The sequence below is a fragment of the Parus major genome, chromosome 3 (genome assembly GCF_001522545.3).
Source record: "Parus major isolate Abel chromosome 3, Parus_major1.1, whole genome shotgun sequence".
Lineage (NCBI taxonomy): Eukaryota > Metazoa > Chordata > Aves > Passeriformes > Paridae > Parus > Parus major.
This window is the reverse complement of record NC_031770.1, coordinates 106,377,617-106,396,061: the sequence shown is the minus strand read 5'-3', so window position 1 is coordinate 106,396,061 and position 18,445 is coordinate 106,377,617. Positions and strand designations below refer to the sequence as shown.

The following is an 18,445-nucleotide window of genomic DNA, read 5'->3' as shown; positions in this document are numbered from 1 at the left end:
AGCAAAGCCCACACAAGATTCAATACTGAAGGAATTGGTTGTAGGAAGATTAAAACTTGAACAAGAGGCACCCACTGCAAGCCTAGGTGGTCCTTCCAAAATGTCTTTTCTATACTTTTCAGCCAATTTAGCTGAAATCTGAAGAGCAGGCCTGATCATTTCACAAAAAGCCATGAAATCACAACGTGGAGCAGGACTCTTCACCGTTCCTTGTTAGCTGGAATAGTTGTGGCAGTACTAATGGTTTTCTGCTCTTTCCACAGGTTTTGAAGTACCTCTAGCAAAAATAAAAAATTACACATCCTCACCAAAAGGCAGACACTCCTGGGACACAGCATGGCAGTGCTAACACTGTATGATAGAAGGAGAGATTTGAAGGTGATCAAATTTGAATTAATTCCTAATAGATTTTTAAATTCAGTTGTTTTCTAGTTAAAGCTGCCTAATCCTGTTAAGAAAAATGAAGTTAACTGAGTAAGATTTTGGTAAGGACATCAGGATGGTCATTCCCACATTTGAAAAAAGTCATTGACTTTTCACAAGAATTAACTGGACTTCTTACATTTTTATCCTACATTTTATCAAATCTATGGTGAAGAGAATGAAACCCTGTTCTCCTCCAAACATGTGTCCAGTCCATTCTCAGCCCAAAGGTTTTCCAATAAATCAAAGCTACAGGCTCCAAACTAGTACAAAGGGACCTTCCTCACCCCTTTTTTTCCTCCTAATTCCTTGCAAACTTTTGGCACTTCACCTTTAGCCAGCAAATGTTTCCTTCCCAGATATATTTCTCAGAGCCTTGATGTTCCCTTCCCAAATAAGCTTTTGTATTGTTACAGAGAGATTTGAGCTGAAATTGGAGCCCAGGTCACAATCCAGGCTTTCTGAAACTTCAAAGGCTTCAGACTTACATTTGTGAATAGAAGGTAGAGCAGCAAAGTTTGGATTTAGACTTTGTTACATCTCTGGGATGATTAGTACAGAGGGACTTCATATTCACCATACTTCAATTATCACATCCAGCTGCCTCACTCAGCATTTTAAAATTAAATAAAAATAATAATAATTTTTAAATTAAAAAATGGATGTAGATTATCCCTCCCAGAGTCCTTGAAGTCATAAGCTAAACCAGCAACTGCTCAAGAAAAAAGTGGGAAAATATCATTATAGCATTTTATGGGAAACTGCAGCTTTTGGCTCCTCAGAGCTGAGAAGGAATCAGTGCATCCAGGACAGTGTGGCACTGGCAAAGGAGGACATGAAATAAAGGCACTATGGGGGGGTCTCATGGAGTAAGTAAAATAAATAAAGTAGGAGCCGTCTCCTTTCCCGACAGCACCACCTGGAAATGGCCACTCAGACAACACATCTCATCCTAAGTATTCTCTCTGCAGAGCAGGGCAAACATTTGTGTCCCCATTTTGTTCAGGAGCATTGACACTTTTGAAGCAACAAAGACAAAAAAATAATCAAACAACCAAAAAGCCACAACGGGCAAAGAGCTGCTGTGCAGGGGCAGATGGATCCCTGCTGGTGCAGTAGCCCCAAGCAGTGACCAAACCAAATAAAATCAGCTGCAGTGGTATTGCTGGGGTGCAGAGAGGTGAAGTTATTTCTTCAGCATGACTTGGGCAGCCCCACAGATCCTGTTCCCAGCCAGGATTAGATCACACAGCCCCTCCAGAAAGTCTGGCACATGGAGCAAATATTTCCTAGCTTACAATAACACACGATCTTACATGGTTCTCTGTCTCTGAAGTGAGTGGGATGAACAAACACTGAATTGTTTGAATAATATTGGTGAATCCAGATTTCAGTTAGAGGGAATTCATGTTAGACCAATTAAATAGTATGTCAATTCCCTCTAATTATTTGTTCCTGCAGACCACCCGGTAATTACACTTAATGGGTCTAAATCAAATCAGCATGTTACCTGGGAAATAATTGGATTTATGTGCAATTTTTTAATGATCCTGAAAGGCACCCTGGAGATTTAAATCCCCTGTGTGTTCAGGGTTTGATCCTAGGTTCCAGTGTGCTTTGGGTGTGGATCTCAGGATACACTGGCCCTGATAAAGAGAATGTGTCCATTCCCTGGCACCGAGGCCCTCTGGTGTGGCACCACCATTTTAATCAACTTTTTTAGCTTCTAAAGCAAGGTGGCCATACTCAGACTTCCCACTGGAAACCATCTCTGACCAGTGCTAAATGCCAAACTACATCTACACTAGGAGAGAACAGCTCCAGGCTCCAGTGCTGCAGGAGCACACCCCCACCTTGAGCTGCAGGGAGCCTGCTGAGGCTGTGGACAGCAGGAGGATTTGCAGAGGCACCTCAAAGCTAAGAAGCACAGGCTGTGCTCTGCTGAGGCCTGTGCTGTGCCTTTGACCAGCCCCACAAAGGGTGGTGCACATTAGAAACTAAGGCACACATGGTATAGAAAAATAAAATAAACCATAGAATCATTGAGGGTGGAAGAGACGAAGATCATCAAGTCCAAACTTTGATTGAACACCACCAGGTCAACTAAAAATAAAATCTGACCTTCTGTACACTTTGATGAACCTTGGCCCTCAAGTCACTTGGTAGTTGTAAGTAAATCTCCCTTGCCCCAAACTGAGACAGAACAGAGCATTTTATTGATCATTTCTGATATCCTTAAACACCCTAAATTTAAAAACTAAAAGCATATAGTGTATTTATTTATTTACAGGGAAAAAAAAATTCACAGAACTGCCAATCTCCTGCCACTTAAAACAGTTTCATGCACATATCTGAGTCCTGTACATGCAAGATAAGTGTCCATTAGATCCCAGATCCATCTATTGGATCAAGGAGACCATGAGCAGCACAAGGTTTTCCAAAAAACACACAAGCAAATTAATTTCTCACTGCTTCTAGTTACGCATGCACTTCCCTGAACTATTTATTTTAATTTCTAGAGGAGGTGAGCTGCAACACCTCTGCACAAGTTTTCCCTGCTTCCAGCAAGAACAGTCTCTGAGGGATGAGTACAGGAGACATCCCCTCATTGCCCTGCTCCCCAGAGCTCCACCATTTGAAAAATCTTTGTCTTTGAGTTTCAGCATGATTTACTGTTCTCCATCTTCTTGAAATTCTGCCCACGAGAAACCAAAATAGCACCCTGCCTTGTGCATGACCCCCACTCAGCAAGTGAGCATCGAAACCACTCGATTTCAAATGCAGGGGAATGTCAGGGAGACATAACTGCAGTGACAGTGGCTCGAGGGGATGACTGCACCATCTCGTTATTCTTCAGCAAAGGTACAAGCAAATGCCACTAACTTCAGTTTTGTTTTCTTTCAAGGAAGTCTTTCTATTTGGATAACTACCTTTGTTCAGGGGCATTTTGAGGCTTCAGCATGACTCTGACAATGGAAGAGCTTGGGTATCCTTATTTTATATTAAAGATGTCCTGTCCAAACTCTGCAGGCCACTTCCCAAAGTGCCCTTAACACCTGTATACAAAAAAATTCACATTCATCTTACCTAGGTAGGTGCTTAACCAAAACACCTACTTCAGTGACATGATCATAACAGGCTCCCTCAATAAGCAACAAAAAGATACCCCTGTCAATTCAAGACAATTCAGACCTTGAATTTCTGTTATGTCTGCTGTTAAGAAAGACAATTTCAGAAATAAAACCCAAGATATTGTATTTGTCTTTTGATAAAGTTATGAATCAAATCCTGTGCCAAGCAGTGAGCTCTTCACAAGGACTCTGATTACAACTCTGTGTGCTCACTCACACGGGAACAGCTCAACACTTCATAAGACCACAGTCTTGGGGTTCAGATCTTCAGCATATATTCACTTACAGATCATGAACAATACTCAAAAAGTCAACAACCCAAAAAAAAGCCCACCAAAATTTCTCATGGTCCTCTACTTTACATTTTTTGGATGCATCATTCTTCAGACCCCTCATTAGCCTTCTCCCTATAGAAAGGTGAAAGGCTTATTGAACTCACAGCAGCACTATATACTGTTTGTGAGACTCAAAATTAGGAGTTTGAATTATCAAGGAAAGGCTGACTGTGACCTGGTATCTCTGGGCAAAGCTAATTTTCACATATTTCAAATATTGTTAGTAACCTAGTGGGTCCTGATTAAAAGTTTGCCCAAGCACTAAGATACAGCCATTCTGTCAGATTACCCTGTTTCACTCTGTGTAATCTGAGCTGCCTGAAAAGCACAGGGGAAATGTTTTCAAGCATCTTCCCCTGCTCTCTTTCAGGAAAATCACCTACCCTACACACTGACAAACTCCTTCTTTTCTACCGTATCTGTAATTAGCACAGAATGCCAAACCATAAATATTAATTAACAGGTGGGTCCTGAAGCACCTTCAGAAGTTCATCACAGGCCTCAATAGTCAGATTTTTGAGCTTTGATACAAATCCTGCAGGTCCAGTGGGACTTGTCAGAACACCCTGCTAATCACCCCTCTGGAAGAGATGCATTTCTCACCCAACAAGGGATGTTACAATCACTCGTGAAAATCCCACAACAAATGCAGGTGCTTCGTTACCTACTTCTGATTTGAATTCCACACAGATCTGGCCAGACCTTCTCACTTCATTAGCACAGGTCTCTGCCTGCTGGGGCAAAAAGTCTTCTTCTGTGCTGCTGCTGGCAGACTCTGAATGTTTCTGCTTTTGTTTTAAACATTTTCTGAAGTCAGATCTGTTTTTCTCTCCTGTGAAAACTTTCCTTTTTGTCTGTTTGTTCTTCCCCAAAATTACTGCTGATGTGCTGCTGGGGCCACATTAGTTATGTCATTTAAAAATATTGGGGCTGGTTGAAATGCCATGTTCAGACTAATTGCCATGTCCAGTTAATTCACAGAATCACTGAGGTTGTGAAAGTTCTCTAAGATTACTGGGTACAACCATTAACCCAGCACTGCCAAGTCCACCGGTAAACCATGGCCCTGAGCACCACATCTACACATTTTTGAATACTTCCAACCACAGTGATTCTACCACTTCCTTTGGAAGGGCGGAACAAGGCAGCTTGACCATCCTTTCAGTAGAGATTTTTCCAGTTTTTAAATCCTAACTAAACCTCCCCTAGTGCATCCTGAGGCTGTTTTCTCTTGTCATATCATTTGTTACTTGGAAGAAGAGACTGACTCCCACCTTGGTACAACCTTCTTTCAGGTGGTTGTAGAGTGATAAAATCCCCTGAGCTTCCTTTTCTCCCGGTTAAACACCTCCAGCTCCCTCAGGTGCTCCTCATCAGACCTGTGCTCAAATAGAAACAGGTCCTGTTCTCCAGCTGACATCAGTGGGCAGAGTTTGTCCACATCAAACACGATCTGTCTCCAAACTAATGTATCTGCTCCCAAAGCCCTGATGGAGAATGGTGTCCAGGTTGTGCTAACTCCCATGCTGGGGCCAGGAATTGGCCAAGAGGATGTTGGTCATCCTGAGCCAAAGCTGCACTGGGCTCAGTGTATCCAGTATCCCCAGTATCCAGCCCCATTTAAACACAGCTAATAAGATCTCCCAGGCTGATCTGGGAGCAATTAAAAGCTAGCTTCTGGCACGGTGTGGGCAGGTGAGGTTCCTGTCACACCATTACCAGGGCCTGCCTGAGGCACCTGGCTCTGAAGGAAGATTTTATCCAGGCAAAGAGCTCCTGCTGCCCCTGGAGGGGCTGGCAGAGAGGGGACAGATCTCTACCCCACCAGGACAGGAGGATGGCTGCAGGTGGGATCAGGTGTTATCTTACACTGAAAATAGAGGAAGGGGACAAGAAATCCTAGAAGGCCTCTCTGGTGAGCATTAAGTATGAAAATGCTTTGGTCTCAACAGAGCAAACAGATTTGATAGAGAAATACTTACTTGGCCTGCACTTGTACCACACGAGGAGGTACTTGCCGGTCCCAGGACACGGATCCATCCCAAACAGCCGGCTGTTGACGAGGAACTGGCAGCTCCGCCTGTCCTGGCACTCATCCAGCATCTTCTGTAGCCAGGGATGCACACAAGAAACAGAAAAACAAAAGCACTTGAGTGTCCCCACTAGAGGAAACGTCAAACAGAGACAAACTGCAGGAAGGGCAGGCCATCCCTGCCCCTACAACCAGCCCAGCAGGAGGCAGGTGATGGTGCTCAGCACAGTGGGTACCACAGCAGCCACGGACTCTGTTTTAAGGAGCAGGTTTTCAACCCCTTGCATGGGTGCAAAAGAAAGGATTTGTACTGGGATGGTCACAGACATTTTGAAACACTTGCCATTAAATCATAATATAAGACAGTACAATCCCAGGAAAAGCAGCTTTGAGGACATGGATCCACCTTGACAGTTAAAAGTAAAGACTCAAACTCTGCCACCACCAATCTGCTTTAGATTTCTCTGGAGATACACATTTCAAGATAGTTCTTGCCTCAGTTATATAAAAGCTGATATAAATATATATATATAAATCACTTGTATTCCAATAATTAGTAGTTATGGTGGGAACACTGTTATATAGTCAAGTTAGTCTTTAATAGGGTTCATTCCTCTTCTCCCATGATTATTACATTCTTTTAGCTAAACTCAGGAAAGGGCCATGAGTCAGGGGGTTCTCTCACTACTGGCATTTTGAGTCCTACCCCTTTTTCTGCTTTTCCTCTAGCGTTTGCTTCCCACTCCCCCATTCATAACACTCACAAAAACTCCATCTCAGAATCCACAGGGGCAAGACATTCTGTCTCCTGCTAGAAAATAGCTTCATTAAGGAAGATTAATGATTTCTTTTAACCCTCTGATCCTCTAAAGCAGTGGTGGGGGGGAGAATATTATTGAGTGGGGCAGTAATTAAGTTTTAAATTCAGCTGGATGGCTAGGGTGGTATTTATGTACTCCTGTAGAGCCCCTAAAGTGCTAAAATTACCATAATGTTTGCCTGACACACATGAACCTGTCAGAGCATTTTGAGACCACAGAGAGAGGTAATCCACCAGCCTCGTTAAGTCCCTGTGATACAGAGCTGTGAATTCCAGCCCCAAAACAATTAATTTTCACTTGCAAGGAGGCACTGGAAAATCCTTCCTCAGAAATTCCCCTAGACTCCCCTGGTCTCTTTTGTCTTCTCTCTGTTCACTTTTCTTACACCCACCTCGATATTTGGGCTTTCCCACAATCTTCTCCCTGTGCCATTAACATAAAGGCTGTTCCTACTCTACCGTGTGCCACCCAAACCAATTTTATCTCTGCTTCAGTGACTGCTTTCTATTTTTGAGTTCTCCCTGAATGTAATATATAGAATCTTTAGCATTGTAACTCTGAATGTCACGCTCTGAACAACAGCTGTTCCAGTTTCAAGTGCAATTTGAAGCTGCCTCATTTGTGGTTGCTCATAACTTCCTAAAGCTTTCACCTTTTGGGCTGACACATGCAAGAATTCATGCCTGCCTCAAGTCTGACCTTTATTTTAAAGTTCAAACCAAAACAATCCAGGCCTTTTCTAGCAGGCAGAAAACATATGCTGTTGTTTTCCATTTACAAAGGTAATAAAATGCAGGCATCTCGTTTAAAAATACAGGATTTAGGATGGAAAGGCTGAGAGGTGAACACTGAAGGAGGTGCCTGGGAGCATTAGCCCCAGCTTGACCGTCACGTTAAAATGCATGGAAACAGCATATTCTTTCCTCTAGGCTCATAAGGGTTGGCTGCTCACTCAGCATGAGAAATTTAATTTAATGCAAAATCCAGTGAGTTGCAAAGGAATTTGAGGGAGGATCCAGAACAGATATCTCTTTTCATCTCAAAAAAGCAAAGAACAACTGAAACAACTCTGCAGGGCTACACATATGGGGAGAAATTCTCTCCAAATCATTGTGCACCTGAGATTTTCTGGTACTGGACAGCCATGCTTACACACAACTAGAACTAAAAATATTGAGCAAAGGAAGAGAAGCAGGACTCCAAATGTTTCCTTTTCCTCTAGGGAAGCTTTTTCCCCTCAAAGGCAGTAGACTTGGGTTTTTGATCTACAAACCTGTTCAGAGCAGACGGGTGGGCATTTTAAGAGCCTTCAGTGCTGTGTCATGGGTGCTATTAAAACCAGCTGGGAAACCTCCCTGGGTTTCAGCAGAAATTGAGTAAGGCCAACAAGAAAACAACTTTGTAAACCTCAGCTGAGATATCTCAGCAGCACTTGCTCATCTGTCCTTAGGCTCAGCATCAGGAGTGAAGACAACAATTCACTGACCTCAGAGAGCCACAGACATGGGCAGCCTTCAGGTAGTGCCACTTTGTCTTGGCTCTGCTCTAACTTTTGACAGCTCTTGCTTATTCTTTGTATTCCACATAAGTGAAACCTCCTGAGTTTACTTCCTGTGGTATGCAAAGGGTGGAACAGGGCAGCGAAATACAAAGCCTTAGGGAGAAATTTGTAACTAAATTAAGGAGCAAAAGTCATCCCTGCATTATGAGACCACAGAAGAAAACATGAAGTGTTCTTGGGACTCAATATGCCATTTACTAATTTGTTATAGTGTTTATCTACAGTTCCAATTTAATTTGACAATAGTCATGACTCTGAGAAGTTTCATGGGGGGAAAGAAATCAATATTTCCTTTTCATTCATGTAACTCCATTTTACCTCCCCCAAAGGGCAACATTTTTTCTAAAAATCTAAAACAAAAATCATTAAGATTTCTGATTTCCTGTACAATGTTTGAGTAATGTCTTATGCATAATGAAATATATCTATAAAGAATAAAATAAAAAAATCTGTTCAATCCTCAGTGAAATACATAAAGAAAAAATGCAAAGAATATTAGGTGTTGTTGATGGTTCATTGTCTACATTAAAAATTAAAAAAAATGTTGTTACACCAGTTTTAATGTTAACTTAAAAATCTGCACATATAATTTTTACCTATCGTTACATGCACAGAAATTTTCTCTCCCACTGCTTTCATCAGTATGTGCTACATACCAGCACCTTCTTAAACACTGTGCAGGACATTTGTGACCAGATGATCCCCCAAAGGTACAGTTCCCTGCAGGTCCAGGGGTTCTGGTGTTTAAAAGAAGCCAAGACCTTGGCTTGCTGGCCTTACTCTCAAAAATCATACATCTAGGAAGTATCAGAGCTCTGGCAGATGTCAGATGTTTTTTTCTGAAGTATTTGCAGATGATCAGCTAGACTGACACCAGGAAAGCTGAGAGTTCACTTGGTAGTGAGGGAATGTCTTGAGTTCACATGGTTTTTGTTCAATGGATGGAAAAATGTAGGCAGTTCATTCTATGTTTTCCTTGTTGTTCTGGTTGTCACTGTCAGCTGAAAAGGTGGGAAAACACAACCACAAAACCAACCAGAAAGAGGCCCACAAACAATCTGGACTTGCACAGGAATAGCAATAGGCCCACAGAAACATCCCTAACTGGGATGTACAATCAGTTCCTTGTGTCTCCAAGTCTGGTAGATCCCTGACTAAAGCCAAATAAAGTCACCTCAGTTTAGATTGTATTATAAAAATCACTCCAGCTGAGGAAGGTGGAGGAGGAATTCAGGAATTCCTGTCTGGCATGAAAGGGGAGGGAAGACACATTAATTGCGCTGTGCCATTTTATAATTGCGTTACAGTGATAAATCAGGCCTGAGGGCTGACAGCCAGTGATCAGGAGGGAAGCTGCAGCTGTTTAAACCCATGAATCCATTGCCTGGTTCATGAATAAGAAGTTGCAAAATTTAGATGAGATAAGAGGGAAAGAAAAGTGAATTCAAGTAAAACAAACACTAATCTAACCCCTGTGAATTGTGCCCTGGATTAATCTCCCTGCGGTAACCCGGGTCTTAAAGCAAGGGCAGCCTCAAGCTCAAAATCATGTCTTTCCAGTGGCCACTGCAGATGAAACACATTTCTTGTGCTCATTTTGTTGTGCTCATTAGCTAAGTAATTGCTTGTGCTCATTAGACAACAACCTTTTAAATGAGGAGCTGGATGCAAGCTCTGCGAGAAGGCCATCCCCAGCCATTCCCAAGGGTGCGCTCGTTTTTAGCCTGTCTCTTCAAATCACTCTTCAAGAAGTGCTTCCCCTGCACACTTAAAATAAACCACAACTGAGCTTAACACCCAAGGCAATTAAACTTATCTCAATTCTTGGTCCCTTGAAGCAGTTCATAGATTCAACACGCTTAGGGTGAAACTTTGGACCCATAGAAGCCAATGGTGAAACTCAAAGGAAACGAGGACTTTGCCAAGGGGCTGCTCCCTGTACAGCTTCCATCTTCAAAGGACCATAAGGATGACTGCAGGGCATGTCAGTCATGCATGAAATTACACAGAGGAGCCCTACTAAATAATTGCCAAATTGTGTGTTGCTGGGGAGGGTAACTCACAGAGCAAGTTGCATGAATGTATCACAGCCATGTGCAGTCAAATGAAGATGGACAGAGATTTGTACTAAGAACTTTATTCAAGAAGATATCAGTAATGTTAAGCATTTTTAGGTCAAATTCAGTCCAGGCATGACCATTATGGTGGAGTTACACCAACACTTATATTGGTTCACCTTGAGAGTTTCTATAATGGGAAATACAACAAAAAAGGCAGCAGGAAGCCTCCCTACAGCACAGTGCATTCATAATTGCTTCATGTCACATCTCATTTGAATTTTGGTATTCTTTTATGTACCCTTGAACACTGGTAATACTTTAAAACATGCTATAAACTTAGTGCTTTCAAGTAGAAAATTTATTTACAGGTCCTGTTTCTGGACGCTGAACATCCATCTCTATTTATTCATGCAAATTACTGAAATCCATGGAGCAAGAAGATTTTCCAAGAATCAGCAACAAGGAGGCACAGTCTACATGAGGAAGTGAAATCCATGCTGATGAGGTACAGGTGACCTGCCTGTGGCTTCATCAAGCTACCTTCCCAGCCTGCTCCACTAGAAACTAGTTCAGCTTTGCCCAAATTACTGTATTCCATCTGTGCATCCCTTGGAGAAGAGATCAAAGGTCCTGAATCCTGATCTATAACAGGTTTTAGTGCTCTGCTATCTCTTATAACTCTCCCATGCACCTTGTAGTGCTCACAGCAGAGTCAGCAGGAGGGAACTAAGCCCACGTATTTGTTGATTCACATAAACATACCAGACTGAAATAAAGAACTAAAAACTGGGCATGCATTCCCTGTCACCAGCTCTGCTATGGGAGTAATAAATGCCAGCAGGACAGTAGAACAGACAGCAGATGTTAAAACACCAGCAGGATCCACCAGTGCTCCTCTGGCAGGGCCTTGAAAGAGCCCAGAAACAGCAATTCACAAAGAGCAGCAACATGTTCACCAAATAGAAGGACCTGATAAAAGCTGCATTACAAATATCACCTAATTAACATTACCTAACAGTAGGAAACTTAATCTGTATGCAGGGTCAACTTCAAAGGAACAGGAGGTCTAAACTGAAGAAATACAAAAGGATGCATAACCAAAAGTCATAGGATTAAAGAAAGGGAAAGCTTAAAACACAAAAGTGGAAAGAAATCCCTGGGAGCAAACCATTACACTGTCAGAAAGGGTCTTAGTGGCAGTGATGGAAGCCCCATGACTTGGAAAGTTTAAATTTAGAGTAAACAAAGCATTAGGAGGCTTGCACCCTGGGGAGCAGTCCTGCCTCATCAGGGAGACAGGCTGCACTGGCCACCTCTGCCTCCAGTGCCTCTTCTCCTGCAGGACATAATCCCTCTGCTCTGATGAGCTATTTCAGTCAAGCCAAAGATTTCAAAGACACAGCAATTTGGAGATTGTCTGTGACCTCTGCATCCAACAGTTCTACTTGCAAATAATTAGCTGGGGGAGCCACTTGCCTGAGAGTTCTATTTCAGCCTGGGGAAAATTCATGAATGAAACAGAAATGGTTCTGTGACATTTAACAGCAACTTTGGCAGTGCAGGAACCTCTTCTGGACCCTGAGCTCACTGCTCACCATCCTCTGCAAAGTAATTAATATGGTCTGAGAAAGAGTTGCCCACACTGCTCTTTAGTTCACGGACATTTTTGAGACTAAAACCTTCCTTGTTCAAACTGCCTAGAAACTGTGGAGTTCTAATATGCAATATAACAATGGGTTCTCCTCCCAGTGGTACTGATCACCATTATTCTTCCTTTCTACCAATTTCTACCACTTTCTTCCTTCTTTCCCCCTGACCATCATCATCTTATAGGTGTTCAGAGTCATGAGAAAGGGCGCTTTCTCATTTCTGGTGAGGCCACTTAGGGCTGTGACATCAGTGGGACCATCTGGTGACTGGACATATCAGGAGCCATTGTCCTTGGCCTGCCAAGAAAACTGGAGCAGTTGGAAATGTTTCCTTCTACTTGATATTTTACTTTTAATCCAGAATAAATGAGGAAAACAAAATCCACTTTGGAAAGAGCAACACCAGCCCTCACTTTTTGCAATCAACAGCTGGCCTGTGCTTTTGTGACATTTCTGGAAAGTTTTTCTCATCTTTCCATCAGCAAAGGGGTCAGCTCCCTTTTGCTTCTTTTTTTTTCTTTTTTTTTCTTTTTTTTTTTCCTTTTGTTTGTTTGTTTGTTTCACAGAAACTTCCTGGTGGGTGAAAATAAAAAAAAAGGAGAGGAACTGTTCAGGGAGTCTTGTGGTCAGCATCCAAGCAATCTGTTCCCTTTTGTAGGGCTGCTGGAGGGGAGGTGGTGGCAGCAGAGGTGTCCTGCCTCCCACCCAAAGGACAAAAGGAAATACCACATCAGCAGCACTTGTGATTCTTGTCACCAAGCACTGGTTGTCCTGGAGAGTGTTGAAAGAGACCCAGGGCACAGGCCATGCACAGGCCCTCCCCAGATCAGCTAATCTTTCTAAGGAGAGTCAGGATTCAGCTCCAGAGCACCATCTAAGCACAGCTCATCTTGGGGAAACAAGTTATACAGTAAAATATTGCCCTTGAAAAAGAATCTATCTGCTGATTTCAGTGCCTGTTCATATGAAGAGAGAAGTTAGCCCTTAGTGTCTTTGATAAATTTCAGGGGGAAGAAGCACAATAAATTAAGTGGCTCTCCACGGCTTTCTGTTTTCCTTACAAATAAGCTGTGGTTTTATTTTCTGCCAATTTATCAAAATAAGAAAATTGCAGGTAACCAGCTGTAAAGTGTAATGTAGTTTTCTGGTTATAAACAATCATTTTGGCCAATCATTAGACATTCTTCCATACAGTCCTAGAGTGGTTCACTGCTGAAAACAAGTGGCATCAGAAACACTGACTCAGAACTCAGCCTTCCAGTACATAAAGGGAGCTTACAAGAAGGGTGTACAGTCATACAACAAGGGGGAAAGTCCTTGAGGTGAAAAAGGGTAAGTTTAGATTAGATATTAGGAAGAAGTTTTTTACTCCGAGCATGGTGAGGCACTGGAACAGACTGCCCAGTTCTGGCTGTCCCATCCCTGGAGGTGCTCAAGGCCAGGTTGGATGAGGCTTTGGGCAACCTGATCTAGTGAACGATGTCCCTGCCCATGGCAGGGGGTTGGAACAAGATGATCTTTAAGGTCTCTTCCTACCCAAACCATTCTATGAATCTGTGATGATTCCACGAATGTCCAAATTCTTTGTGCTTTTGGAAAGCTCCCATTGAATCTGACATTACAGTGTTAGAATAATAGAAAAGTCTAGTCTGGGGTCACTGGGTCAGTGCCTTAATGTCTCATACATACTCTCCCAGCTGGTCTGTATTTCATTTCAAACAAAAACAAGTGACTAAAGCAAGGAATCCTAGCAGCCAATCACATAAAGCTGAATTAGTAGTGGTTGTCTCAGTGTAATCAACTCTTTCTTTTACCTTTTTAACATAGAAACAATGTTTGAACTGGACATTTACAGTGGAGACAGATTCTAAATGGGAGTTTACAATCACAGCTAGTGTTTGCAGGCAACAGAGTTAATAAATGCACTTCACACTCCCTCCAGGCCACTCTCCAGAGAAGCAGCAAATTTATACAGTCATGGGTTTGATTAGACACAGTGATTTTATATACTTAGTTTTGAAGGCTTTGGTTTGGCTGACTTTTTCAATTACTGACAACCAGAATACACACACAATTGGTCCTGCCTGTAGCAGCCATATATCTGAGTTGCAAAACCACAAAAATACACACAATTTCCTTGTCTACAGCTTTCCAATTTTCCTACACACATGCATTTCCTACCAGCCAGCTGCAGGCAGCTTGCCATTCAGCTTGTGGAGTTCCTGGCTTACCTCTCAGAGAGGCCTCACCCCTTCCAGAGCTGAGAGAGAAGATGAGATTCATCTCTGGCAGTCGAACCCATCCTGTGCTGGGCAACCACAACGCATGGAGGGATCAAAGCCACATCTGGGGGCACCAAAGAGGCTGTGATTCTCCTCCTAAAAGACTCAGGAAGATGCCAAAGGCGTCCCAAGAAATTTGTGGCAAAGAGGGAATGTCAGCTTCTTTCCCAGCACGTCTGCATCCCCAAAAATTAATAATGTAATAGTGTTTTGGTCTTAGTCATGTAACAAATTTATTGCACGAGGGATCTGCTGCAGGATATCCTGTATCTACCTACAGGGAACACAATTCTCACTCTGATAAACAGGGATTGGGAATTGCAAGCCACCTAAGTACTGAAGGCAAAGCTAATACTTGAGGAACAGGTCTGAGGACATAAAAAGCTAAGAGAGGCAGGTAAGGATTTCTTTTCAAGCTACACATAAAACCATGAAATGGAAAGCCTAGGGTCATATCTTCCCTCTTCTCAATTTCTTCCAGACGCCTTAAGTATGCCAACTCACCCACAAGGGTTGGGGCGATGCTCGTAGCTGTCAATCACCTTGGTAAATGAAATGTTGCAAGTAAATTTTTCAGTAAATCAATAAAAGAAGGGTAGTCTCTGCCAAAGCTTTCTCTCCATGTTCTCCCACCCTAAACAACACAACTATCTCTCATCTGTTTCGTTATGAACTTTTGTTATCATATCTGGAAAAACTTTCCTCTCATACTACAGCTCAGTCCTTTGCAGTGCAGTGGAAGTGTCATGAGGGCAACTTCAAATCTGTCAGCATAAGGGTTACACTACAGCCAAACACCAACCTTGAGCAAATTCTTGAGAACTTACACTGGCATTTGGAAGCCAAAGCATTCATATCAACTCTTTAAAAAATGCTCTTAAAAACCCTGGATGCGAGAGTGAGAAGTGATGTGGAAAACTCTAGCCTTTAGCCAAATTATAAAAGAAATTACTCACTAACCCTGTAGGTTCATTAATCTAGTCTGCTATAAATTTTTATTATGAGTTATTATTGATTCTAAGCCATAAACAGAATGGATGACTGAGAGCTTTGCCCAAAAGTTTTCACAGTCCCAAATGCAGCACTTGGAAAAAATTGTGCCTGCTTCAACACCCAGGAGCAGACTCTATTCATCTCAACAACATCAGCCAACTCATATTTCTAATTTTAGTTGTTCCTACTGATGGTTGAGTAACTTTGGCACCTTCCAAATAATCCTTTGATTTTCTGACGTCACATGTGGTCTTGGGACAATACACAGAGACAACTTTCCCTACACAAGTGGTCAGAGCTGATTAACTACTGGGGGATGTTCCGAGTTTAAGTGATGTATGACCACTTACAGTGGCCTAAGAGCCAAATGAGTCACAAGAATTAAAGCCAAGGATTCTCTCTGGGTTTCAAGTTACCAAAGTAAAAGCCTCTTGAAATAGGATCTAAAGCAAAAAGAATGCTACAGCAATTTCTGAATGTGTTGAAAAAGCTAATAATTGGGAAGGAAAACTATAAAAATAATACTCTTCAAACCCAGTCAAACATAATGCAGTCCTGAAGTGCAATTCTCCTTCAACCACATTCCTGAACTGTTACTGACTAAAGCTGCAGGAAAACTAGGAAATTCACCATCAAAATCTAATTCAGTCCTGAATCTAAACTACAAGGATGAATCCTCCACTGGGCTGTGTGAGATGTCAGAGTTCCTGTGCTGGGTAGCCCTTCTTAAGACAGGTCTCTGTAGCACCAACACTGAGAGCTGCTGCCTGGCCAGGGAAAGGTGAAGTTCAAAATTAAGAAATGCATTTCAACAATACCTGAAGAGAAGTGCCAACTGAACAGGCAACATCTTCTTTAATTAAAGTTGCATAGGAGTGGGGATAGCGAGAAGGACACAGCTGATGACTTGGTACAATTCGTCCATAAAAAGAAGACTGGATGCTGATGGTGGTTCTGTGAGGACATCTCAGGGACACATATTCTCCATCACATGCATGGTCAGTGTAATTCTTTAGTACCTGTGATAAGTAACCTGCAAAAACAACAACAAAAATCATCCTTAGTGAAAAGTAGTTAACATTTAGGCAATTTACAGCAGTGCAGCCAACAAATACAAAATAACAGGCAATGAGGGATGCAGACATTACTCATCTCACAAAGGTGCAAAGGAGAGACATGATGACAGGGAAATTAGGGACACTTGGTGATTTGACCTTCAGCCGTGTTTCATGTTCTTAGTGGAATCAACATTTGAATGCTCTAAATTCTTACTCAAAACATACAACTTATTTACATCAGCATATCTGTCAAGTTTACAGGAAAAGCAGCTGAGCCAGACTAATCATTTAGACTCAATCTGGATGCTACATGCAATTTTTGGCCCCCAATACAAGACAGATTTCAATAAACTGGAGTGAATACTGAAAGCCACCAAAGAGTCTCAAAGCTGGAGCACTTTCCCTGTAAGAAGTGGCTTCTTCAGCCTGGAGATGAGACATTTTTGAGGGAAATAACACAGCAGCCTGCCAGTATCTACTATGAGGTTAACAAAAAGATGGAGCCAGGCTCTTCACGGCAGGAGAATGAGAAATAAGAGGCACAATAAGAAACAAGAGGGTTTTAGACCAGATATATGAAGCAATGCCTTCAGAGAGCAGTCAAGCAGTGGAGCAGCTTGCCCAGAGAAGTTGTGTGGTCTACATTATTGGAAGTTTTCAGGACATTACTGGATAAATCCCTGAGGCCGCTGGTCTGACATTCAAGAGCAGTAGGTTAGATTAGAGACCAGAAATCCCTTCCAACCTCACTTTTCCTGTAAACTAATGATCATGGGCAAAAAGGCCCAAATGCAGAGTCACTAAGGAGAAAGCTGGGGTACAATTGGTTGTATGAGGTCCTATTCCTTCTTGGCACACCAGTCACTTCTTTGATCTCCTTTCACATTATACCATTTTAATTCTTCTGGCTGCACCTTCTCTTCTAGGCCTTTGACACTTCCTCAGAGCTTTGCTTTCTCTCTAATTCTACACAGTCACAATCTTTTTAGAAGAAAAACACTGCACCAAATCTCTCCTTGTTTCTTAGAGGATTATGTTATCCACTATAATGAAGTTGTTGGCAAGAATAAAGCAGGGGACAAAGTCCCATTAAAATTATCCTGAGTCAAAAGGGCTGATTACAGCCAGGTTGCCATGGGAACTCCCAAACAATCCTGACTTTGCCACACTCAGGGAAGCCTCCCTGTTGCTGATACAGAGACATCCATACAGGGAACTTCACAGCACATCCCACGTCAGTGTCAGCCAAGGTTCCATTCAACCCCACAGCTCTCCTCTCTGCAATGGGTTTGAAAGTCCCCTTCCCACCAACACAAACCCCAAGCAGCCACCCCACAATGTCTGTCCCTATCTTCCTCTTCCTCTGTGGAGGAAGACAGAGAGGGCATGGTGGGATGGCTGCTGCTATACTCTTAAGAGATAGAATAGAGAAAAAAGACAAAGCATTTAAAATAAACAATCCCTGGACAAACTCCTAAAAGGGAACTTGTTTTTCAGAAATTATGACTATTCTCTCGGTGACCCATAATCACAGAATGACTTAGGTCGCTACCTTTGCAAGTCATCTGGTCCAGCCTTCTGTTCAAAGCAGGGCAAACTTAGTCCAGCTTTCTCAGTTCTGAGCATCCCCAAGGTGGAGCCTCCACAACCTCTCTGAACACCCTGTGCTAAAGCTGAACTGTCACAGTGAAGCCTTTCCAAGAGAAGACATTTTCTCTATGCCTTTAGGTACCTTAAAACAGTAATTAGATCCCCCTTTCCTAATTTTTTACTTCTAGATGACCCATATCCAGCCCTGTTACTGGGAATAGCTCTTTTTCCATGCCAGCACCAAAACCTAGCTCAGGAGTGCTGTGAAAGACCACCAGTCTCAACAAATTTCAAGGTGCGCAAAATAACTACAATTACTGTTCTTAGAGAAAACCAACACACAGTAATTTAGCTTCACCATTCAGGCTGCCACTCTGGGGGCTGGATTCTCTGATTTCTCTGAATTTTAGCCTGTAGTTCTTACTTAATAGTTCTGTTGCTGCAGTGCCTCGAGGTGTGTGCCAAATAAATATTTGGTCAAATCAGCATATTAATTTCCAAGTCCCCAGG

At 42.4% G+C, this 18,445-nt stretch overlaps 1 protein-coding gene across 2 annotated transcripts in view; it reads right to left on the bottom strand.

Annotated features, from left to right (window-relative positions):
* Positions 1 to 18,445, bottom strand: part of EVA1A (eva-1 homolog A, regulator of programmed cell death) — a 202,752-nt gene that overhangs the window by 129,848 nt on the left and 54,459 nt on the right. For both annotated transcript variants that reach the window (XM_015620809.3, XM_015620810.3), the window contains exons 2-3: positions 16,106 to 16,320; positions 5,872 to 5,995 (exon numbers count right to left, since the gene is read on the bottom strand). In XM_015620809.3, the coding sequence (XP_015476295.1) occupies positions 5,872 to 5,995; positions 16,106 to 16,320 (339 nt within the window). The remainder of the gene's footprint in view (positions 1 to 5,871; positions 5,996 to 16,105; positions 16,321 to 18,445) is intronic.